We start from the raw sequence: 26,677 nt of genomic DNA on the forward strand, positions 1-26,677 counted from the left end.
TACAGAAAAGGAAGATTTTTTATTTAAAGCATTTCTAATGAATACATTTCATTATAAAAATGGATACCTAATTATTATTTGAAAAACAGATTACTGCTTGGTAATGTTTTAGAAATGAGCTATTTACATTGATGGCAGTGGTGTTAAGTGACTGGTAAATAATGAAGTAAAACCTTTAGTTTTACCATAATAATCAAGTGAAACATCTATGGAGAAAAGCAGAACACAACAATGCTCCTATCTTATTTCTTCAGAGTAATCGAACAGTCTTTCCAGTCACAGTCAAGAAGTCATCATCAGCCAAAGCACGTAGAGCTTCTTCAAACATATCTTTAGTAATAGCCTTAGGGAAACAGACAATATTTTCCAAGTCAAAAAACACATAGCCAATCTTATACATAACTGCTAAAGATGTGTCAATTTTCTAGTTAATTTACCATCCAATAGCATGTATCTTTAGAATCAAATTAACTTTAAGAAGCTGGTTTACATTTATTCATATTTTAAATTATTTCTACTAAACATAACTTTTTAAAATAAAGAAGTCTTTTTATTAATAGGCCATTCTTGTATTGTAGATTAAAACTAAACTTATTTTCACAATAAATTTTATTATTGAATATTTAAATTTTGAAAAAAAAAAAAAAAGAAATTAAAATGGATGTTCCAAACACACGTAAAACACTCACTATGTCAGATTGTCCTCGAATATCTTCAAAGAGTTGCTGATATTTTAGAGCTGGTGTTTTGCCCTTTGATTGAATAAGCTTTTTCAAGGCCTCAGCTAATTCTTCTTTTCTTTTTCGAGATGTGGCACTCATTCCTAAAAATAAATTTCAATTGAAGTAAATCTGGAATTCTTTTAAATAGAGAAACAGAATTTCCCCCCAAGTTTATTGTAGAGTACACTAGATAAGGAGAAGCTAATTGATTAGTCTAAGGTCCCATAGCCAATTATTACCTGAACTGGGACTACACTGCTACTAATAGATTTGAAAGGTAATTTCTTTTTTGTTATTTTAATTTATTTGCAATATGACTTAAAATTTAGGTGACTACCTACCTGGAGCTTATCTTGGTATATGGTATGAAATACTGAGTTAAATCTAATTTTTGCCAGACTACTAGAAGATTTCATCAAATACCAAATCCATACCCCTGTAGCTTTCACATATATTTCATACCCCCCAGAAAAATTGTAATATATGTAATAGTTAATATGTAAGTCAAGAACAAGTATTAGCTACTTAACTTCCCTAGGCCTGTTTCTTCATTTATAAAATTTAAAACTGGACTTCTAGCTCATGCTCCTATAATCTCACTGGCTCAAAATAAAAATTTAAAAAAAAAAAAAAACCAAAACCTCTTACTTTTTTTTTTATTGTCATCTTTATTATATTTGCTCGCCCAATCCAAGAGCATTTAATATTTTTCCAGTTGGTTAGATCAGACTTAATTTGTGTGGAAAGTGTTTTGTAGTTTTGCTCATAAAGTTTCTGATTTTCCCTTGGCAGATAGATTCCTAAATATTTTATACAATCAGTAGTTACTTTAAATGGAATTTCTTTTTGTAACTCTTAACTATTGGGTTTTGTTAGTGATATATAAGAATGCTGATGACTTATGTGGGTTTATTTTATACCCTGCAACTTTGCTGAAGGTGTAGATTAAAACCTCTTACTCTTACTATATATTTCTTTATCTGTATCAAATTCAATTGACTGTGTTGACATTAGATGACTCCCAACTAAAGGTCAAACTTTAACACTTACTTCCCTGCTTCAAACTTCTACTACCACTGAACTTCTCAAGTTTTTTTGTCTGTCTGGATCCTACTCAGATATTTCCCCTACTTTAAACTGCTCAATAAAACAATAAAATGTATTAAAAGTTAAAAGATCTATAATATCAAGATAAATAATTAGATAGGAACAAGAGGGTAATTCCAGACCTCAAACTATATTGTAAATCAACAGTCATCAAAACTATTTTATGTGGGTTAAAAATAATAACAACAAAAGTTACTCAATGGAATGAACTAAACAAGAGTGAATTAAAAACCTAATTTTCAAACCAAAAAAAATAAGTACTTAAGAATTGTTCATTTATTAAAGACTGGCAAACAGAAAAGATTAGACTAGCACATTACACTATATCTCACAATACAGACTAAATGGATGTGACTTTAATATCAAAGATCATGCTATAGAGGCAGGTAGGTGGTGTACTAGATAGAACACCAGCCCTAAAGTCAGGAGGACCCAAGTTCAAATCTGGCTTCAGACACTTAACACTTCCTAGCTTGTGATCCTGTGCAAGTCACTTAACCACAATTGCCTCAGGAAAAAAAATAACAACAAATGTTTACATAAAAATAAAACTTTTGTACAAAAATAATAAGGGAAGTGGTCAAATGTAAAAATCTTTTATCAAAATTCTCTGATGAGTGTTTGGTGTAGAGTATATATTGACAATTAACACCCCCACCCCCACCCCATAGGCTATCTAAAAACTAAAACCCATTTCTCAATAGTTGGGTTATGCTGAATCTGGTAGTTTTACCATCTATTGTTCAGTTCATTCAATTCCTCCAGTTCCAGGTATAAAGAGGAAAAAATACATTCTATTGCTGGGTGTGGTGCATACCTGTAATCCCTGAAACTAAGGAGTCTAAGGCTGGTGGATCACTTGAATTGGGAAGTTCTAAGATGAAACAAGACTAAAACCAACTGGGTATCTATAATAAGTCTGGCACCAACAGGTGAATCCCTGGGGTAAAGGGTCACCAGGATAACTAAGGATGGTTGAACCAGCCCAGACCAGAAAATCAGAGGTTAAAGTTTCCATTCCAATCAGCATTGGAATGCTAGAAGAAGGGATCAGCTATTATACTTCTAGCCATAGTGAGTTAAGGAGATCTAATCTCAGCGCCTCCCTCCAAGAAAACCCCACCCAACAAAGGGTTTCCCCCAAACATTTAAATTAAGATTGCTCCTTTCTAAGAATATATTTCTTCACTTGATTTCCCCAGTTTTCTTTTTCTTATATTTAAAATGGAGTCTAAGCAGTTCCTGAATGTTTCTGTATATAATTACATTTTAAAATACAAATAACATTGACTCTATGCAGTTTCAAATATCTATGCATCTGCATAACTAATGCTGATAGTACTATGTAATGTTTAACAAATACATCCTTCTTTAAAACTTTTTTAAAACACAAAGAATACATTATTTTCCCATTTAAAAAATTACCAATTTAAGATTTTTGTCACATATAAACTACAAACCTGTAGTGAGAATAGATATGTCCACAATGCCAGTTCTTGGGTCGGTAGCAGATTGTTTGAGTGCTTCCCGATGGAGGCGTTTTGCTTCTTCAACATCAATTGCTTCAACTTTGTTTGAAAATCGAACTTTGGCATGAGCTTCTGACAAACGTATCAATGACTCCAGCTGTCGGGGATAGGCAGAAACCATTCCTCTGCCACTTCCAATCTTCCTCATGTCCACATATGCCTAGTTTGGAGAGAATGTAAAGAAAAAAAGGCTACGTTTAACACCTTTAAAAATAGGTATCAACATAAATTCTTCCATATGAATTGTGCTTTTGCCTCACTGCAGGGTGAAAGTGACCCGGGGGCTAGAAGAGTGTTTTACCACATTGAAGAACTCACAACGTAATTCTGGGGACAGTATCCTAGTTTTCATTAACTGTCAAGCTAAGGATGGAGACAGGTTTACTGCCAGGATAAGGCAAGAAGAGAACTGGGAAGAAGGAAGGGAGGGAGTCACAGTAACATGGCAGAGTGGAAGAGGATGGAGTTGAGAGGGGAGAGACTTGAGGTACCCAAGTCTGAGGTGAAGAGAGCCTGTACCAGGAGGGTGGCAGGGTTAGAGAAGAGAAATACATTTACTCTGGTAAAATCAACAGAGTTTAGAAACAGATTGGATATGGGGACTGGGGAGTTGAGGGTGACATTTAGGTTTTGAGGCTAGGAGGCCAGTAACGCCCTCAATAGTTAACAGGGAACACAAGAAGAGAATGAGAGGAGAGATAATGAGTTTCATCATGAACATGCTGAGTAAAAGTTATCTGTAGGACATTCAATTTGAGAGATGTCCCATAGCAACTAGAAGTGGGAGAACGGAGATTAGCAAAGGGGCTAGATAAATGGAAGCATCAATAGTGTGATAATTGAGTTCAATGCAGCTGATGTGCTCACCAACATAAAAATTATTTCAGAGACTTAGGGACATACATTGTTATCAGACAAGGATGTAGTAAAGGACACTGAGGATTGGCCAGAGAGGAGAACCAGGATAAAGTAGTATCACAGAAACCTCACAAAGAAAAGAATATCAAGGGAATGACTGAAAGTATCAAAGGCTGCAGAGACGTCAAGAATTTTTAAGACTCATAGATTTAGCAGTTAAGAGAAGGGTAAATTTGGAGACAGCAGATTTAGTTTATTAATGACCAAGATGACTGTAGATAATTAAGAAGAAGGAAGAAGAAAAGGAAAGTAATATAAAGGAGTTGGCACAAATATCATTCTATGGGACAACTGGTAATCTGATCTTTTTAAACACAAAAATTGTTCTAGTGATAGTACATGGCTAGACTGGCTCTTGTAAAACCAAGATTTTCAACAGAATTGCATTTTTTTTTCAGTACAGTAGGAACCTAATAGTGACATATACATATGTCACTGGGCATAGATTTCAAGAACTCAGGGTCATCCCCATGCCATAGTAAGAGTGTGAATTTAAATAAAATTGTAAGCAGAGCCAAAGGGCAATGGAGAAATGTAAGAGAAGGAAATGGCACACTACTCCAGTACCTTTGCCAAGAAAATCTCATACATGGTTAAGAAAACGTTAGACACAAGTAAACAACAAAGGTAGACACAAAAATGGCAAAGCATATCACCAACAAGGGCTTATGTGTGATAAGCAGCAAAGGAAGTATCCAGGACATGAATATCCAATTTGAAAAAAGAAGGAATGGTTATATAATAAAAACATGAATAACAGTCAGACAACTTGAATGTTTTCCTGGTACCCTTGCAATGACAATTAAACAAACAAATACCAGAAGACCATTTTCAGTATATTGGATGGATCTCCTAGGAAGATTTGCCAAGATGAGAAGGCACGGATGGGCTGTGACCAATACTGTAAGGGGAGTGCCCACATCTATAAGATCAAATTCTGAAGAATCTATTTAAAAGACCGAAATGCTACTGCTTCTTCTTCTTCTTCTTTTTTTGCATTTAAAATGTTTCTATAGAAGCCTTTCTTACTTGACATTTTCATGGCTCTGTATAATCCATATAAATACAATTCTTTGCTTTATGTAACACAATATAATAATATAAGAGGAAATCATTTTACATGCCATTTTAAAATCATAATGAAGTATTGGATTATTTTGAATAAAATGCAAAAATGTAATGAATTTAATATCACCTTAGAATAAAATGTTATATATTCTGCATGTATTTTGATGCAGAATTCGATTCTGAGGTCTAGGCAAAAATGTAAACAGTAGAATACCAGGACACCGTCAATTCTTAGGTTCTAGTAATTTAGAAATCTTAAGCTCTTAACACATCTGCTTCAAATATTTGTGTGTAAAAATTGTAAATGTTTGATAATGACCAAAATTATTAATATATGTCTATAGCAGAGGCTCACAAAAGATTCCATCCGAGAAGCTATCTTAAAAATATAAATTTTAAACTTTTCTTTAAAATTGGTTAAATTTCCATCACTGCACATTTATTAGGATCCTAAGGAAGATTAGTAAAAATTATTATACAAATGCAGAATTAGACGCTTAAGTATACTTGCAAAATACTACTCCAAATTAATTTTGTCAGCATCTATATTTGATTATGTATCCAACAGTCAAGTATTAGGTTACTATACAACCTATAACTCTTAATTCCAAAAGTCTATATTCACCATCCATGTTAATTGCCATCTTCTAGCTGCAAATCACTTTTCCTTACAAATCCATCTTTATATTAGACTTTGCATCTGCTTGTTCCCAACTCCACTTTCCTGCCTTCTTTTATTAGATAAAAGTAAGTTCCTTGAGGGAAGGGACTTTTTTTTTTTTTTTAATAAATCATTTATATCCCTAAACTTAGCATAGTACCTAGCACATAGTAGGCACTTAATGTTTATTGGATTAGATAATCATTCCTTCTCTCACCTTTCAATGGGTCGCTAATACCTGAGTAAAGTTCATACTTTTTTTAACATGCAAAAGTTTTCAATTAAATACTACTCCATCTTTTGGATATTATCTGATTCTACTTCTACCTAAAATGTACACTATATTCTAGCCAAAGTAGGCTACTTATCACCACCTTTATAACTTTTCTCACTCTATTTCCTGTACTTAATTTCTTAATCATCCTTTAAAAGCACAACTCAAATGTCTCCTTAAAGCCTTTTTCTTATTTATATTTGTAGCGGTTGTTGATCTTGTTATATATTAAAATCATATCTCACAATCCTTTTCCTAAACTACAAGCCATGCCAGCAGAGAAAGAGTAGGCCCTACCTATTATCTGCAAATAATTACTAAAAAATACTTAATAGCTCCTTACTACCCTTAATATAAAATCCAATTCATTTATTTTATAGATGAGGAAATCAGAGTCACAAAAGTAGTAAATGGTAAAAGCTCAGGGCTAAAAACCAAACCTTTTTACTCCAAATCCATTGTTCCTGTTATCCCAAGTGAAAACATTATGTACCTTTGACATGCCTTTGTCTTCTACTTGGTATCATACTTTATTGAGTACTCATTTCTTCCCTCACTAGATTCTAGAGCTTTTTGAGATTATGACTTATATTTTTTATTGCCCCTTAGTATTTAGCAAACATGGTTTTTGGATGAAAAAACAAGCAAAATTTCTTTTGAGACTCCAAAAAGTCAATATATTACCTCAATTAAAGCCTGGCTTGCTTCTTCACTTAGTCTAGGAGCAATAGAGCTGTGAGCATATGCAATGTAGTCTTTCAGGACCGCCATGTCCATGAACTCCTCTTCTACTTGTGCTTCACTCTGGTAGTATAGAGAGACTAAATGGTGGGCAAGACGGCGGTCATAAGCTTCATCTTGAGGGTCCAACATGAGAAAAATCAAATCGAATCTAAAAAAGGTTGAACAGAAATATTTATTGGCTTCTTTTGTTCATCAACAAAAAAGATGTTTTTAAAAGTTCTTGCTCTTTGTTTTAGGCATGCCTATTGACATTGACTTTGGAGACGCATTTCTAATCATGCTCTAGTGAGCCTTCAACACACCTTCTGGCCTCCTACTAGCTCTTAAAATGTCAGATTCAAGAAATGCAGGTCAGTCAATCATGCTAATAAAATAAACTTCTCCCTGGAATGACATTACTATATATACACACAACAGAAAAATTTAGGTACTCTGTGTGTGTGTGTGTGTGTGTGTGTGTGTGTGTGTGATAACCCTCTCCCCCCAATGTTTATTTGTCTCTCTTTGCTACCCTTCTCTGGGAGGAAAGAAAAACAAAACCCTTGCAATAGATATGTATTGTTAAGTTAAAAGAAATCCTGCAATGTCAAGCCAAATAAATCTCCATCTGTCAAAAAAAAAAAAAAAAAAAAAAAAAAAAGGATTCATTCTGTTTTTGAGTATATTACCTCTCATTAGGAAGTAGATAGCATAAGGAAACATATTCAATTAGCAAAAAAAAATATAAACTAAAATTTACCCATTAATTATACAAAGGAGGCAGGTACGTAGCACAGTGGATAGAGCACCAGACCTGAGTTCAAATCTAACCTCAGACACTTAACACTTCCTGGCTGTGTGACCCAGGGCAAGTTACTTAATCCAAACCTCAGCAAATAAACAAATAAATAAATATTATGCAAAGACCTTTGGCTGGAATCTGAGAGAAAATGTAGGTTACATAAATATTCACCCTAAAATAGATCTTTCTATATTATGGGAAGTTTTTACATCATTTTAAGACTTAATAGAGAATATTTTAGTTAATGTAAGAAAAAAATTCATTTCAGAAAAACAAAAAGGATTTAGCATGATATTAAAAGCAACATGTTATATTGTAGTTTCTAGCTTATAAACATCCTTGACAATACCTTGATAATAAGGTATGGGGAAGCTGAATATTTTCAATGGTTGTTTTCTTAGGATTCCACTGGGACTCTATAGGATTAGCTGCTGCTAAGATAGAAGTTCGAGCATTCAGTTGACAAATGATTCCAGCCTAAAAAAAAAAAGAAATTAAGTGTGTGAGTGGAGTTTCACTTAACATGCTGTCTTCAGGATCCATGACAAGTACAGACTTTTAGGTGAGAAAACCATTATTTCTATAAAATGGTGGTATATGCCATAAACAAGAGGAAATAAATATAAACAATCAGAAATTTGTCCTAACCAAATACACTTAGAAATGTTTTAAGTTTCATCTATAAACAACTATAATATAGCTACAAAACTGTCAACTAATTTCCAATTGGAATCAAAAGGAAAAGTTGTTTCCAGATACACTAATTGCATGTCCACAATAATCTCTATTTCCTATTACATTACAGTAACCAAGAGAAGCCTTACCTTGGCAATTGAAAGAGTCTGTTGTTCCATTACTTCATGAAGTACTGATCTTGTACTTTCATTCATCTTATCAAATTCATCAATACAGCAAACACCATTGTCACTCAAGACCAAGGCACCTGTCTGTAAGACCAATTGTCTTGTTTCTGGGTCTTTCATTACATATGCAGTAAGACCAACAGCACTAGAGCCTTTCCCAGATGTGTACTGTCCTCGGGGAACAAGGTTGTAGACATATTGTAGCAACTGGGACTTACTGGTCCCAGGATCCCCACACAGAAGGATATTGATCTCAGCACGGAATTTGCCCCTTCCAGTGTGACTAAAATCCTTTCTTGTTCCTCCAAATAGCTGAAGCAAAATACCCTAGAAAGAATATGTGTGAGCATTATTTAAATTGGTATTTAAGTACTAGGTAGAATTTTATAATTTTTCTGAAATTAATTAAAACAATTTTCAGTTCCAAATTCTCCCATCTTTTACTTAAGGGAAAGCAAGAAAAAAAAAAAAAAACTTGTTATAAATATGCAGTTATACAAAACAATTTTTTTTGCATGGGCCTCCCCCATTTCCCCAGAAATGCAAGAAAAAGAAGTCTGCTTCAATTGACTCCAGCAGTTCTTTCTGGAATTGTGGTTGGTTATTTTATTGATCAATTTCTAAGTCTTTCAAAATTAAGTATTTTTATTGTATAAACTATTCTGTTCACTTTGCATCATTTCATACAAGTCTACCCATATTTTTCTGAAACTATCTTTCATCATTTCTTATAGCAGACTAGTGTTCTAATTGCATACTTATATAATTTAATCAATCTCTAATTGATGGACATTCTCTCAGGTTCTAATTTTTGTTACCACAAAGAGATGTAATAAATATATTTATATTTTTATATGTAGGTCTGTCTCCTCTTTCTTTGATCTCTGTGGTACTGGCAATGTAGAAATATTACTGGATCAAAGAGTAGGCACAATTTAATATTTTTTTTGAGTATACTTCCAAAGTATTCTCCAGAATGGTTGGAACATTTATAACTCCACCTACAATCCATTAATGTTCTCCCACATTCTCACCAACATTTGTCATCTTAGTCAATCTAATGGGTGTGAGGTAGTACTATTAGTGATTTAGAGCAATTTTTTCACGTGGCTATTAATAGCTTAGATCTCTTCATTTGAAAACTGTCATTCCTAATTCCTATTCCTAATAGCTTTGACCATTTGTCAATAAGAAATGGCTATTATTCTTATAAATGTGTATCTTTGAAATTAGACTTTTATCAGAGAAACTTGCTACAAAAATGTTTTGCCCTAGTTTCCTGCGTTCCTCTGCACTGGTTGTTTATAAAAAAAACTTGATGACTTTATTATGTGACTAAAATTATCTTGGATCACGGTATGAAATGTTAATCTATGTCTAGTTTCTGACAGACTACGGTTTTCTCAACAATTTTTGCACTCAACAGTGAATTTTTGTCTCAATAGTTGAGATGTTTGGATTTATCAAGCATTAGATTATTATTTTTTCTGGATCATTTCCCCCTGTAAATTGTATACCTTATTTGTTCCACTGACAACATTTCTTACCCAATACCAAATTGTTTTGACAATTATACCTTTGTAGTGAAATTTGAGATTTACTAGGCCCCCGGCCCCCTTTCTTTCTATTTTTTGTTTCCTTTAATATTCTTAACCTTTAGTTTCTCCAGATAAATTTTGTATTCGTCCCCCCAGTCCTTCCTTGCCCCAATTTATAAAGGAATTCTTTGGTAGTCTGACTGGTATGGCACCAAATAAGTAAAATAATTTAAATAAGTCTTTTTAAAAAAATTATATTGGCTCAGCCTACCTATGAACAATGATTATTTGTCCAGTAACTTCAATTTATGTTTGTGAAGTGTTTTCTAATTGTGTTCATGTATGAGCACTCTCATTTTAAAAGTGATTAAAAAATACAGGAAAAAGAGGCAGGGTTAGATAGCATCAGCGAGCAGAGATAGGTACATCATTTTCTCATGTCTATAAAGATCTAATTCCTATTTATGAGCATGAGAACAGACAATTTTAAAGCTTTCTTCTAAGTATTTTGCTAAATTTAGGTGATAGTTATCTTTTACTTTACAATAAAAATAGTATCTATGGGATATTTCTCACTAAAATTTTGATAAATTAGTTATGGCTTGTACACTTGAGGCAGCTGGGTGACATATGTGACAGAGCCCTAGACCTCAAAGTCAGGAAGACCTGAGTTTTAATGTAGCCTCTATTTACAAGCTGTGTGTACCTAGGCAGGTCATCTTACTTGCCAGCCTAAGTTTCCTCATCTGTAATATGGGCTATTTAAAGGAACACATATCTCCCAGGGTTGTTGTAAAGCTAATGTTGTGAGGCACTCTGCAGATATCAAATCACTATGTTGTATCTATTACTGTCCTCATACTTAAAAGTTCCTGTATACCTTTTTGATATCTTCATGTTCATAAATGCTTGGAGCCAAGGCTGAAGAAAGTCTCTCATAAATGTCTGGTTTTCTGGAGAGCTCCTTCAGCATTTCCACACGATTCTCTGAAAAAAGTTTTTGCTCAGCTTCTTCATCAAGACCATGCAGACGCTTGGCATCAGTCTTACGATAATGAATGACATCAATGTGGGTCTTATAGACAGATTTGACATTACTCATCCTTGGATTGACTCGAACAGGAACAGCTCTATAGATTCCTGAAGAAAAGCACAAACAGAACATTACCATGGATGTTTCCCCTGGATATATCTCGACCTACTACCCCCTTCTCTTGGTATGTATTTGAAGAGAAGAAATGTACTTTGTCCTTGCCAGGTCATACGATTTAAAAGGGAGCTGATATGTTTGAAGATCAAGATATCATCACCTTTTTTTTCCCCTTCACTTAACTGCCTGCAATTCCATTCTCATCCTTAGTTCTCCTGGACTGTCTGTAAGATACCAACCTTATACAGTTAGTTTAAGAGAATAAAGGATGAGAATGGAATTGCAGGTAGTTAAGTGGCAGCCAAGAAGCCATCTAAATTGTCTGGTTCATTTCAAACTCCCTGGACCAAAGGCATACTTACAGCTGCCAAGATCTGCTCTCCTGCCCCAATATATCAGTGTTACTGTGGTATTTTATTGGCTGGTGGTATTTTTTTTCATATCTTCCCACAAAAGTATCAGTGAAAAAAATACTCCTGACTCGATTTGAATAGGACAATCTACATCATCTACCTTGATTTGGACACTATGTACACATTCCATGCAGACCAAAATTTAGCCTCCATTGGATATTGAGCTTTTAGTCCATTTTCAACCCCTCTTTTGAAAACCAAGAGGAGCAATACATCTTCCATCTGGTATCTACACAACTGATTTCTATTTTTTTTTAACCCAAGTGTGAAGATTTACATTTGTTATCTTATTAGAGAGGACCCATTTTGCCTTTCTATTTAAGACTGAACGATCTTGATATTTTACTGGTTGTATTGGTGCAAAAGCATATCCCTCTCACCTGTAACGTTCACCCTATCACCAGGCTGAACTTTATCAACGAGATCATTATGAGCAAACAGAACTACGGTGTGAGGAGTCTGTCCTGCTGGCATATCCTCAGGAGATTCCTGCAGTTTGATCTGATTAAAAAACAACAATAAAAAAACACCCCACTGGATATTAATATATTATTTCTAAGCAAAATTTAAATAACTATTTCTTACCCTACTATAGAGATGGTCAGGAGAAAGACAAACTTCTTAAATAATGAAAAAACTGGGAGAGTAATTCTATAAGGTTTTGAATTTAACTTCAAGTAGACAAATATTCATACTGTTTTTTAAAAATCAGCACAAAAATGAAAATTAAATTTTAACATTTATTTTTCATTGGCCTATAAGGATTATAAAATATAAAAGTGAATCAAAATGCCAAAAACTGAAAAAGAATTTGACCATGACAGTAATAAGTGAACAGTAATTGGAAATAAACTATTCAATCACTAAAAAATATTACAATTTTGGAAAATTACAGAGGGAAACATTTACAATTCTCTTAATATGCAAAACTCTTCAGAATTTTTGTTCTATCCAGAACAAGACAGACTACAGCCTCAGAAAAGGAGACAACAAATCACCATTTAGGAGGGTAATGGTGGGTTATCAGGGTCAGAGTAAGTCAAGTTAAACTTGACTTTTTCTAGTTATTAGAATGAGTAGCAAAACTATTACATATAGCAAGAAAAGGCCATAACATACCATTTGTTTGTCAGAAAACATGGAGCGATTATGGATCAGCGCCATACTGTGTTTCGTGTTACAGTGCTTGCAAACAGATGGTTCAGCAATCCGGCCACGATCAATTTCGACTCTTGTGGTAAAGGCACAAACCTGACACTGGAAAAATGCTTCCTGCATCTCTGGAATTAACTGGGATGACCTGATTACCATGCCACTGATGGTAATTAGTTGATCAATATCTATAAGAAAGGGGAAAAAGTTTGTCCCGGTCTAATTACTATGATCCTTTATTCTACTTCTTTGCTGGAGGTACTTTCCTCACATCTCCATCTCTTAGAATCTGGAGTATTTTTTTAACAAGTTCAGCTGAAGTGGCACCGTCTATTTGTATTATCAGTGCCTAACCTAACATAGGTGCTTAACAAATGTTGAATGCCTGAGAACTAAAGTAAAGGAGAGGTAGCAGATGATTAGGAAATACTCTTTTGGATTCTATTTCTAAGATCCATGTAATATATTATAATAATCTAATAACCATAGAATCCTTCCCGCATAATTAAGATAATTAAGGCCTTTCCAACTTCACTAGGACCTACCCATCACTAGGTTCCCATTATGATATTTGTGCAGAGATCGATCAGCTATGTCTGGATTACATTTTATTTTCTGAGGTACATTCTAAAACACAAATATTCTATTACTAATAGGCCTCACTGTTCTGCCTGAATCTGACTCTACATATTCCTGTGTATCTATACTTCATGTAATCTTTGTCTTTTCATTTCTTGTCCCACCCTACCTTACTAGGCAACTAGGCAAACTAGGTGATATATCCTTCAAATTCACCCCACTCTCACCCACCTAATTGCTTTGTTGTTTGTCCCTAACTCTCTTAGTCAAATTCTCCTGCATTTTGAGCTTTTCTTCTTGAAATAACTGAAAACTTAGCCTGCTCCTATAGACAATGTTAACATCTATCTGGCCCTTTCCCATGAAATTCTTCCACGAAAATGTCTTTTCCTAAGAAGTAAATTAGTAATTTATTTCATCTATTTATATTCTCATTTCTTTTCTTTTTTGGGGGGGCTGGAGAAAAGCAATTTGGGTTAAGTGACTTGCCCTGGTCACACAGCTACTAAGTGTCTGAAGTCACATTTGAATTCAGATCCTGAGTTCTAGGATCAGTACTCTATGCACTGCATCACGAGCTGCCCTTCACCTATTTATATTCTACCTCCATTCATCATTATTCTATTATCTGAATACTTTTTAGTTCAAATAGGAGGAAGCCCTCAGGTTGGCATTCAAAGCCTTCAGCAGTCTGGTCCCAGTACATTTTTGTAGCCTTCTCTTCAAATATTTAATTCCATGAATAGTATCCTCCAGTCAATACCATTTTCATTACCTGCACTTGTTATGCTTGTTTTACTTCTTTCTGCCTTTTCAAATTCTGGCTACCTTTCAAGATTAGCTAATGGCTTATCTATTATATGAAGCTATTCCAAGCCCTCTCTTCTTCCTCTTACAGTCTGAAGACATCTTTTACCATTTATTATTTTGCTGTGCACAGTATTGGATTTTGCCCCAGGAGAACTGGATCTGCATCCCTTATAAGCCACTGGCTACATGTGTGAACTTGGGCAAATCCAAAACTTCTTTGCACCTTTGTTTCTTCATCTGGAAAATGAAGGCGTTAGACCATATGATCTCTCTGAAAGCTCCCTTCTAGCTTTACTTCTTGTGTTATTTATTACCTTTCATATTTCTAGCTTTTCTCTCCAATTAGAATGTAAACTTTTAAAGGACAGGAACTATATAGATTACATGGTTTGTTTTTTGTTTTTTACACTTGCAACAGTATAAAAATGTTTTGCACAATGCTTGGAACATAGGTAATTCAAAAATTACTTTCTGATTTGTTTTCATTTAGTTGGGTTTCCTCAAGACAGATGTAAACAATAGTCAACAATAAAAAATAAATTTAATTGACAGGTTAGAGACTAAATTTGAAGTTCAACCTTTATGGTAATGGTAGATGAGTTTATGTGAATTCACTATGGGACAAAGAAAAGACAATACTGTACCACATCTTACTCAAACCCTTAGAAGAACCATTAAAAAAAAAACTCAGAAGAATTTCTGGATCATCTTAGGATGAATTTGAACCAAAAAACGTTAAAAATCATCATAAAACTCAATTAGGAAATGGTAATATTATTTGAAAACTTTTACTAAAATTCTCCCCTTATTCCCCCCTGTTAGAATTACACTTTCCAATTATGAAAACGTTACCTTCTGGGTTTAGGTTTCTCATGTTCCTAGTTTTTAGTGCATTGAATGGTCGAACTTGTATCTGATGTTCTAATATTGAGTCAGGGTAACGATCAAAGAAGATTTCATTGACAGCCATATCAAATGTTGGGATAACTTCCTATATAAAATGAAAAAAGAAAAAAAAAAAAGGTTTTTAAAAACATGAAAGTTTACATCTATTTTTAAGTAGTAAACAGAATCGAAAATTTTATAATAATAGAACATGCCAGAACTAATTTAGTATACAATGAATCTGTGATCTTAATGTGAATTCTTCAAAAGTATAAAATGAAACCCATCCATACTTTCAATGGGATTCTTGCCTAAGCTTTCCAATAAATTTTTCATGTAAATCTACCCAATGAATTGTAAATGTCCCTTTGGGCAATATTCGGTGAGATCAGCGATTGTTTAGATGCTTCTCATGTGTTCATTACTTAACAGCTTGATCTTCTTTTTTAATCACACATTTTCTGGATGATTAGCTTACTCACGCCCACTACATCTCTCCATTGCTTTTTGAGTCATCTGTGATTTTGATTCTTTAGTAACATATATTCAATGGAATAATTATTTTAGTGTTAAAAGGCTCACCTTTGTGTGAAGGAATACACAGGATGAGATCATGAAAAAGACTATACAATTTATCAAATGGAACAGAAGGTCTCTCTCTTAAATTCTGAATGCAGCTCAATGACCATCTAGAATGCTTATTCAAGATCTGTGTCTGTCTGCTGTTCTCACACACATAAGATGAATATAAAAGTTTAGTTAGAAAAAAGACAATGTGGTGGAAAGTGAGGAAGAACTAGGTATGTACTTTTTTTTTCTAAGAGGTTTGTTGAAGAAGATAAAAATATTAGTACAAAAGGAATCCACACTTGATTAGAAATAGTAAATCAGAGGAACAGACAGGGTTTGATATAGGCAGATATGTAATAGTGACAAGATGCAATTCAGGGAACAAACAAAAGAGAAAATAAAATTATTGTAAAAACACAGTAAATTGGGGCCATCTAGAAGGGTTAATAAATAGCCTTATATCTTTCAATAAAAGCTGAGGAAATCACTCTCCTGAGCAATAATTTATATTATAAATGTAATGCTGGAGAAACTGAGGCAAGATAGAGATTAGAGAGTACTTAATTTATTTGAAAGGGAGAGATTTACTGGGACCAAATGGATCCATGGTTTGGTCCCAGGGCTGAATGAGAGTTCTCAATGACATATATACACATGACTCAGACTCAAGGGGGAGGAGGGGGGGTAGACTGAGACAGGGGAGGAGTCAGGGTACTGAGAGCAGAAGCAGGCTCTGACAGGGTGGGGCAAGCCACATGAGATAGGATGACATAATGGGGGGAGGAACCCCAGAGATGGGGAGCAGTATCTGATAAGACAGGCATCTTGATAAGACGATATCTGATATTCTGATAGCTTGGGATGGGGAGAGACATTCTGATATTCTAAAATATAAGATCTTTTATCCTTATCAAATATTCTGATTAAGAGGAAGGAGTGGTTTTGCAGGATTGAGCAGAACAATTATAAACTGAGGCAAAAAATAGGGAAACTGAGTCAGGACAATAAAAGAGAACTGTGGCATAACATAGTAACGTTCTCAAATCAACAAAAAGAAAACTGAAATATATGTAACAATCTAACATAACGATGTAACACATTTCATGAAATATTTCCATCTTAAAGGATTACAAACATATATAAAGTTCCGATATCTAAAAACAAAGAAAAAAGTACTTAAGAAAATTTGTTTGAGAAAGATATTCAATTAATTTTCTAGAGAGTCTATAATTAGGCATGGCTTTAAATATGGATCATTCAGGAGCAAAATCAAATTTATTTTAAAAGAATTTTTCTTACCTGTGGGTAGGAGATAAGTTGTCTATACAAATTTTTGTCAAATGATTTTAGATGTTCACAATTTACATTTAAAAATGGTTCCCCAATAACGTTGATCTACAATATTAAAAATTAAAGGTAAAATAATTACTTATCTAAGCTAAAGCATAATATATAAAATCTTTGGCTTGTAAGGAAAAAAATTTTTGTTACCTCTGCAAGTCGCTGCATGTATACAGGCTCTGAGAGATCTATGCCTACATTCTCTTCTTCTTTGGCCAAGGGATCAATAAAACGCTGAAGAAATCGCTAAACGATGGCAACAAAAAAAGAAAATTAGCTCTGTTATAATTTGGATAATGAATATCATACTTTTACTCATTATAGTCAAAAATAATTATTTTTGGACTTGATGTTGCACTAATCTAATAAGTTCTCCCATGAGAAATACTCTATACTAATATAAATCATACCTGCTCTCAGACTTAAAAGTGTCAATGAGATTAAATGATTTGCTTGTGCATAGTCACATAGTTATTTTTATCAGTTGTGGGACTTGACTCCAGGTCTTCCCAACTCTCTCCATTTACATCATGTTGTTTCTAATCAAAATCTTAACCAATTATATTCTTTCTTTATCAAGTTTATTTAAAAAAGTATGATTAAAAGGTTTGAGAGTGACTAAATATTAGCGGTGATTTATAATCCATTTGCTCATCTCAATAATGTTAAATCCTCTTCCTTGTATGTGAATTATGGAATTTAAAGCTCAAAGGGATCTTAATTTAATCGCCACATATTGTCTGTTACTTTATGTTTTTAGAGACCAATAAGTGATGACATTTTAATAAAATAGATATTTATCTCAAATAGCTTACCTGGAAATTTTCTTTGCATGTAGCTACATTTACATCTGTCCCCCATATCACAAGTTTTTGGCCAAGAGACTGTTCACTAGCGACTGTATCTTCTGCAGCTGGCTATTGGGAAGAAAACAAATCTCTCAACACTCTCTAGCAATAACTCAACACATGACATCTTTATTTTTTTTCTTTTTACAACACTTTATTTTGTTATAATTTCCCAATTATATGCAGTAAAAAAAAAAAAAAAAAAAAAAAATCCAGATTCTCTCCCTCCCAGCCTTCCTTTATCCATTTAGAGGACAAGCAATGATATTGATCATATATGTGAAATCATGTGAAACATTTCCCTATTAGTCATATTACAAAAGAAAACAAACATACTCAAAACAAACAAAAATAAAGTAAATAAAATGGGAAAAAAAGAGCTTCAATATGCATTGAAAATTCATAATCTCTTTCTTTGGAGGTAGATAGCATTTTTCACAATGTATCCTTTGGAACTGTCATGATCAGAGTAATGAAGTCTTTCAAAATTTATTGTCACAATATTGCTGTTATGGAAAATATGATATCTCTAAATTAACCAATGAGAAAAATAGGAATTATACACTTACCCCATCAGAGTGCAGATCAACTTGACGACCCTTACGAGCAGATCCGAGATCAGGTCTTTGCCTCACTGGCGTTCCCCTGACACCACTCCTTGGAGTTCCCTCTACCCGTGAACTGGGAGTACCATATGTCAAAGGTGAACTGAGATCAAATTCAAGAGGAATAGCTACAGAAATCAAAACAAGTTTTGCAATGAGAATTTTAGATGGTAGCATGTCTTAATTGGAAATTAAAATATGTTGATGGACAGTGAAAAGCTCTTATACAGAAGTTAGGAAATTTTTTGACTAAGGCTAGTTGAGGTATTGGAGACAAATATTTCCATAAAATGACTGATCATGTTTTCACTAGATAACTTTAATTTGTTGTAAACTTCAGCTGTGTACTCAGATCTACTGATTTACTGTGAGATCAAATCGTGTTCTTTGGCCAAAGTTTCATTATAGAATCTTTTTTTCCCCAGACAGAATTGAATTGTGTCATTTATCACTTAAGTTTTTATTATCAATAAAAAATTAATTTTAAATAATTTACTTTTTCTCAAAAATTACTTTTCTCAAGATTCAGAACAAAAAATGAAATTAAAAGATAAAATTAGGCAATGTTAGGAAAGAATATAAAACCAAGCAAAAGTTAAGAGCAAAGGTTCTATCAGAAACAGTATACTTTAAGAAAAACTAATCATTTGGAATGGCATCTAAATACAAACTGCTCATCAGAAAACAAATATAGGCTTTCCTTCACTTTGCCACCCACATTGTGGCAGAAAAAGCCTCCTAAAGCTCCTAAATATGTGTAGCTACAGTATCAACCATTTTCTGTTTGTCCCAAAGACCACACTAACCAGAAAGTCCAACTATCTTAGCCACCCCTCCAAAATAATCATCTTCAGTGATGGTTTTCTTTTCCATCTCACAAAGAGCTAGTATGTCCAATCTTCTAAGCTCCTCTGTTCTATTGGTGGAAAAAGCATGAAATCAAAAAAAGTGAAAATACAAAGTACCTAATAGATACTTTAATGTTTTTTTTTAATTACCTTCAAATATTACTTTCAAATATTTATAAAGTAACCTACCCGAAGAACGAAATGGTGGCGGGCTGGAAAACAAGGCATCCTGGGTTGCTGGGCTCTGCAAGTCAGCCCCAGGTGAGGTGGGCATTGGCTGTAGCTCTCCTGTGGAGGTGGAATCTTCTGGCCGGCGCCTCTGAGATGGAGAAGACTTGACATTCTCACTGCGAGCTTTGACACAAAAAAAGAAAACTACATATGACTATTTTTATGTCTTCTTACAGGACCTACCTATCCCATGGAACAGAATAGGTAGGCAACAATCAAGTGTGAACAAAGTATAAAGATATGTGTTTGTGTGTGTAAAATTGTCTCATATCTGCTTTTAAAATGCAAGTCGATGTCAAGGTTTTAGGATTTTTTAAAAAAAAAATCATTGAGGGAGTTCTTCATACCCTGCTCCTCATAGAAAACAGTCTGTTTCCCATATCTCTGCCTTTGCATTGGCTGTTTCCCATGCCAAAGATGTTCTCTTCCAATCTGTGATAGAATACTTAGTTTCCTTTAAAACTCAGTTTAAGGGGCATTTTGTGCAGAGACCCATCCTTGTATCTTGCCTGCTCCACCCCCCCCCCCCATTCCCCTTGTTTCTATTCCAAGACTCTCTTCCATTTACTCTTGGTTTATCTTACTTGTACCAGTTTAGATATTTTCTGTTGGAATGTGAACATGTAATTTCTTTAGGGGCAAAGGCTGTTTTTCTTTTTTTGTAGCCCAAGTTTTTTAGTATGGTGTCTTGCTCATAAGTTCCTAATAAATGTTTGTGAACTTATATTTATCCTGCATGTACCTGTACATGCACCTAAAATTTCCTCCACTCAAAATGTAAAATCTGAGAGCAGCAGTTTCTTTTTTTGTATCCCCAATACTAGCATGTAGAAGACACTAAATAAAAATACTATTAATTGATTCATCTATCACATTATTGTCGAGAACTGCTCTAGGGCTCAGAGAAGTTAAATGACATGGCTCAGAGCCAAAGACTTAGTTCAGTACCAGAAGGATTTGATCTTGAGTCTTGATTCCAACTGCCAACACTGCATGCATTAGTGCACACTGTCCCTCTAAAATAAACAGGTAAATAACCACAAAGTTTGGCATGTATTTTTAACTGATAAATATTCTATTGCTATTTTCCCTTGTGTGCATTCCATTCTGATATCTCAAAATTCCTCTTCAGCAGATATAATAAAATAAAAGAGCATGGCATTCTGATATCATGGAGCTTTATAATCTACTGGCTGTTTTTAAATCATATTTGAATCCTAATACAAAATATAGTCTTAAGAAATATTTATAATTTAATTTCCTTGCCATCAGGGCATTTCTACCTACAAATCCTACTTCATGTATTCTAAGTTGATTGTCTTTTGACATAAATCTGCTATTTTCTTTTCTCCATATGGCACTGATATTCACTTTTAAAATTTAAAAATTAAATTTAAAAAATGGTGTAATGCCATTTAAAAATTCTTGGTGTAATCTTTGGATATGAGGGGAGAAAAAAGTCAGTTATCAAATCCTCTTAATTTTCTCTTTGTTATCACTGCCAGCACTCTTAAAACACATTTTATGGTGACTAAAAGTCAAGACTATTACAAGAGGTCATCTTCCCCTAGTGAAGTAACTGAACTCCCTGCTGCAGTGTAGCTCCAAACATATCCCACCATTTCCCAATACCACATTCTCTCTCTCTCTCTCTCTCTCTCTCTCTCTCTCTCTCTCTCTCTCTCTTTTAATAGCCTTTTATTTACAGGTTATATGTATGGGTAACTTTACAGCATTGACAATTGCCAAACTTCTTGTTCCAATTTTTCCCCTCCCCCAGATGGCAGGATGACCAGTAGATGCTAAATATATTAAAATATAAATTAGATACAAAATAAGTATACATGACCAAACCGTTATTTTGCTATACAAAAAGAATTGGACTCTGAAATATTGTACAATTAGCCTGTGAAGGAACTCAAAAATGCAGGTGTGCAAAAATATAGGGATTGGGAATTCAAAGTAATGGTTAGTTATCTCCCAGAGTTCTTTTGCTGGGCGTAGCTGGTTCAGTTCATTACTGCTCTCTTGGAACTGATTTGATTCATCTCATTGCTGAAGATGGCCAGGTCCATCAGAATTGGTCATCATATAGTATTGTTGTTGAAGTATATAATGATCTCCTGGCCTTACTCCAACACCACATTCTCAATTCACACAGCTTCTATTACATTACTCTACTACTTGCTTGATTATTTCTAAGACTCCTGCTAGATTAAAATTCAACATTTATTAAAAGCTGCTGTTAATACAGAAAAAGAGAAAGAAGACTAACAAAAATAGCCTATGTCAAATTTAAAGAGTATAGTAACTTCCAAGTGTGAGCTAATGTCCTGGAATACTTCTTTTGTTCTTATTGTCCTTTTTAAAGTTCATCAGTTCCCATGTATACTCTTTATGCAAATGACTTCCAAATCTATACATCCAGTTTTAATCTCTCTCCTGAATTTTTATGCTGTTTGAATGCAGCATACATCTAAGAAAACAAAATCCAGTCTTCCTTTCATTTGTGGAAGGCACCTTTATCTTTCTACTCACTTAAAATTACAATTTTGGAGTTTTCCTAGATGGCAGAGCAGGCAGAAAGACAGACCTGAGACACTTACTAGCTGTGTGATCCTGGGCACTTAACCCTGTTTATTCAGTTTCCTCATCTATAAAACGAACTAGAGAAGGCAGCTACTATATCTTTCCCAAGAAAACACCAAAGAGAATCAAAGGGGACAAACAAGACTGAAATGACTAAACATCAAAAAAACAAAACAAAACAAAACAAAAAAAAACCATCTAATTTCTATCTCAGTTTTACCCAATGTAAAAATGGGGATAACAGAACCTACCTCAACAGGTATAGCTTAATACCTAGCACACAGTAGGCACTTAATGCTTATCACCTTTTCTTCCCCCAATTTTTTCATATTGTTATTACATTAATCCTTTTCCTGGATAGATCTAGTCATGTCATACTTCCTTTCAAACAACGTAAAAGGTTCAAAGTACTTTTCAGTGTCTGGTACATAGTAAATACTCAACTGCTCTCTTCCTTTTTTGCCTCTTTAATAAATTCAAATTCCTTTGCCCAGTCTTCAAGTCCTGCTTTAGTCAATATCACCATACAGTCTTAGTACATATTACTTTCCTACATGCAAGCTATACACGAACAGACAAGTGATACTAGAAGAAAGGATAGAAATTAGGAGGGATGCAGCTTTAATTGCTGCCCAGTAATCTCAGTAGAGATGATAGCTTTAGGTTCAAGTACTGCTTCTGACACTTGGAAAAATGGTTAAAAAAATAAAACGATAAAACACAAAAGATATTTGTATTTTTCTAAGCTATTATAAAGCCTTCAGAGATCCACCGAAATCTGGGTGGAAGGAGTTCCTTAATTTACCAGTTTCCTCCATCAATCAAATCATAAATCTAATTCCTATCCCTATGCAGACAATTCTATCACTGATATTGCTTCCCCACTCAAATTTTATTGTTCTCTGCTATCTCTTCGGCCAAAAAAATATAATAAGCATTTAAAATTCTTTACCACATAGCTCAAAACCACCTTCAGGCCTTTTTACACATAATCTTCTTTTATGTTCCAATCAAAATGGTCTTTTTGCTGATCCTCACAAACAAAATCCCATTCCCTGTCTCTGTGTCATAGGTCCTATCTCCATGACTGGTATGGATAACCTTTTCACCTCCTCTTCTTAGCATAATTCTTCAAAGAACAACTCATAAGTTACCTACTTCACGATCTAATATCCCTCCCAGTTTTTTAATATTTAATTTGTATAAGCTATATGCATCCATGTTGTCTCTACAAATGGAATGTAAACTCTTTGAGGAATAGAGAATTTCATCTTTGTCTTTGTAAAAAAGATCATCTAGCACAGGGCCTGACATCATAGGTATTTCCATATGCCCCCTTCCAGTACATCTAAAATGATTAGGTATCATTAATACTGTTTTCTTAATCTAGAGTTCACTCCCTTCTGTTTAATCTGTTGATTTTCTGACCATCTTGAGTCCTCCTCCTTTCCCCGATTCCCTCTTTTGATAATTTTCTATAAGTTCTTGAACTGGAGGGAATTAATTTACTCAATGTTTTGATGCTGTCATTGTATCCATATTATTTTATGCAGTTAAAAAGATTATTGTGAGGAATCCATAAACTTCAGATTGATCCAAAGAATTTCTGCTTCATGATTTCACATGGTACTTTCTTTGGCTTTCTTTTATGCAAGTTAATACTCTGTTTTAGTATATCTAGTCTTATCTACGAAGTAGCATAAAACACTCAAGAACAGGAAATGTTTCATCTCTGCCAGCACTTCTCAAATTATTTTTGATAACTCAATTTTAATAAAATTTCCTTTGCATTTTAGTTTAGTGCATTTTAAAAGACTGCTGTGAAAAGGATTCCATCAAATTAGAAGGGGTATGTTCCCCCAAAATGTTAAGAACATTCCTGCTTTGGGACGTCACAAGGTGCTTGGTGCTTTATCTGGCTTTTTCTTGCTTTCCTTTTTTTTTTTGGTATGCATTTCCTCTCAATTGCATGCAAACAAAATTTTTTATAGCGTGTTTTTATTTCCCTTAAATTTCTATTCCAAATTCTCTGTAGACCAAAAAACATATAAATAAATAAATAAAAAATAAAGGAAACAATTGTTTTAATCTACATTCAGAGACTATCAGTTCTTTATCTGGAAGTGAATAGCATTTTTATCATAATTCCTTTGGAACAGTCTTACATCATAATTATATTGCTGAGAAGAGCTAAGTGATTCAGAATTGATCAGCTCACAAAAATTGCCATTACTCTACAAAGTTCTCTTGATTTTGCTCACTTTACTCTGCGTTAACTCTTCTCTTTCCAGGTTTTTCTGAAAGCCTCCTCATCATCATTTCTTTCAGCACAATATTACATCACAATCATTTATCCACTCATTCCAGTTGATTCTTTGCCACCACAAAAAGCTGCTATAAATATTTTTGTAATATATGTCTTTTTTGTTGTTGTTGTTATATTTGCAGTACAGATCAAGTAGTGAGTGGTATTGCTTCCTCAAAAGATATACATACTTAAATAGCTCTTTGGGCATAGTTCCAAATTGCTCCCCAGATCAATTCACAACTCCACCAAAAGTGCATTAAAGTCCCAATTTTTCTATACCCCTTCCAAAATTAGTATTTTACTTTTCTGTCATATTGGCTGATCTGATGAGAGGTGTGAGGTAGTATCACAGAGTTGTTTTCATTTGCATTTCTCTAATTATGAGTGATTTTGAGCATTTGTTCATTTGACCACAGATGGTTTTGATTTCGTCTTAAAACTGACAGTTTTGGATTTGGAGACTGGAAATCTAGGAGTTACTTAACAACCAGGCAGGGCTGAACAAATTGTGGCATATGATATGTGATGTAATTGTTTTTTGTTGTCATTTTCAGTTCTGTCCAATTTTTCATGACCCCATTTGGGGTTTTCTTGGCAGAGATATCAGAGTGGTTTGACATCTCCTTCTCTACTTCATTTTACATTTGAGGAAACTAAGGCAAACCAAATTAAGTGACCTGTTCAGTATCTGAAGCCATATTTGAACTCGGGGAGATCTCTTCTTGACCTACTCTATTACCAAGCTGCCCAGAAGACTACTTGTGTTTCTGCCCATTTGGAACAGGAGACCTTTCCTGTGTTAGGCAAAGATGATTACTACACTATGGAAACTAATCCTGTGAAGTATTACTGTTCTTTAAGAACTGACTTACTTGGACTGATGCAAAGTGAAATGAGCACAACCAGAAGAACTTTGTACAGGCTAACAGCAACATTATAAGATGATCAACTTTGAATGACTTAGCTACTCTCAGACAATACAATGACCCAAGATAATTTCGAAGTACATAAAATGAAAAATACTATTCATTTATAGAGAAAGAACTGATGCCATCTCAATTGAGATCAAAGCACTTTTTTAAAACTTGAATTTTCTGGGGGAGTTTGGTCAGCATTTTCTGTTACAAAATGGCTATTAAAGAAATATCCTTTGAATGACTATACATGTATAATTCACAATCAAATTGCTTGCCAAATAGGTGAGGAGGAGAGAATATGGAACTCAAAATTTTAAAAAATAAAAATTATAAATGTTTTTGCATGTGATTTAAAAAAGTGCAATTTTTTGTTTATATATAGTTGAGGAAAAAACTAAAAAATGGTACAAAGTTAATTGTATTTAACTAAAAACTAAAGATCGGTCTGGAAAGTTTTAAGTCTACCGCTCCTGGGGGAAAAAAAAAATCTAAAAAATATATCGCATCCTATTTTCCAACTAACACACACACATTCCCTCCCCTCCCCCCCCCAGACGCTGACCACAGTGCTCCGGCAAACAAGTATACAATTAAAAAAATATATATATAATTGAATTGTCAATTAGTTGTTGCTCGTCTATAGGAGACCTTGTAAAAAACACAAAAAAGCCTAGGCCATGGCTCTTAACTCATTTCTAATAAGACTCGACATGGCGGGTAAGAGTGCAAGAGGCCCGAACCCGGCGATGGGGGAAGGGAAACATTGGTTCAGACTCACGCGTGGAAGGGTTGCTGGCCCGGCCGCGCCGGCTGCTTCTGCGGCTTGGAGTCGAAGCGGGAGACGAGGACATGACTTAAGAGTGGCCGCGTTGCGCGGGGGATTCACCTGCCGCGGGGAAGGAGGCCACAAGTCAGAGCTCAAGAGGCCGACTAGGAACCCCCCTCACCCTCGTCCGCTGCGGGAAGCTGCCCTAGTCGCCCGCTCCCGGCCTCTAGCTCCTTTTCGTTCCAAGTTAGTTTCCACCCTCCATCTTCTTAGCTTTGCGAGGCCTACATCGGAACCCAACGCCGCGAATCTTTCCTACGAAAGGGCCTTACCTGACCCGCGGGTAGCCCAAATGCTAGGAGAAAACGCCGAATCCGGGCAATATTTCGCGGGAATTTGTGGCCCCGCCCCTAAGGGTTCCCGCCAATCTTCGAAGTCACCCTTCGTAAAAAAAAAAAAA

General features: G+C 34.5%; 1 protein-coding gene across 1 annotated transcript; it reads right to left on the reverse strand.

Annotated features, from left to right (window-relative positions):
• MCM4 (minichromosome maintenance complex component 4) lies at positions 1–26,657 on the reverse strand. The gene is made up of 17 exons (XM_051970226.1): positions 26,550–26,657; positions 26,230–26,337; positions 19,596–19,760; positions 18,523–18,686; positions 17,921–18,022; positions 17,256–17,351; positions 17,064–17,159; positions 15,162–15,300; positions 12,888–13,108; positions 12,149–12,269; positions 11,086–11,345; positions 8,629–8,994; positions 8,154–8,281; positions 6,964–7,171; positions 3,290–3,518; positions 690–823; positions 1–343 (listed from the first exon to the last, which is right to left on the reverse strand). Exons 2-17 carry the CDS (start codon positions 26,300–26,302, stop codon positions 251–253), a joined length of 2,595 nt encoding a protein of 864 aa, XP_051826186.1. The 5' UTR covers positions 26,303–26,337; positions 26,550–26,657; the 3' UTR covers positions 1–250.
• Between the last annotated feature and the right edge of the window lie 20 nt (positions 26,658–26,677).

This window comes from Antechinus flavipes, chromosome 1, assembly GCF_016432865.1.
Source record: "Antechinus flavipes isolate AdamAnt ecotype Samford, QLD, Australia chromosome 1, AdamAnt_v2, whole genome shotgun sequence".
NCBI classification, from domain to species: Eukaryota; Metazoa; Chordata; class Mammalia; order Dasyuromorphia; family Dasyuridae; genus Antechinus; species Antechinus flavipes.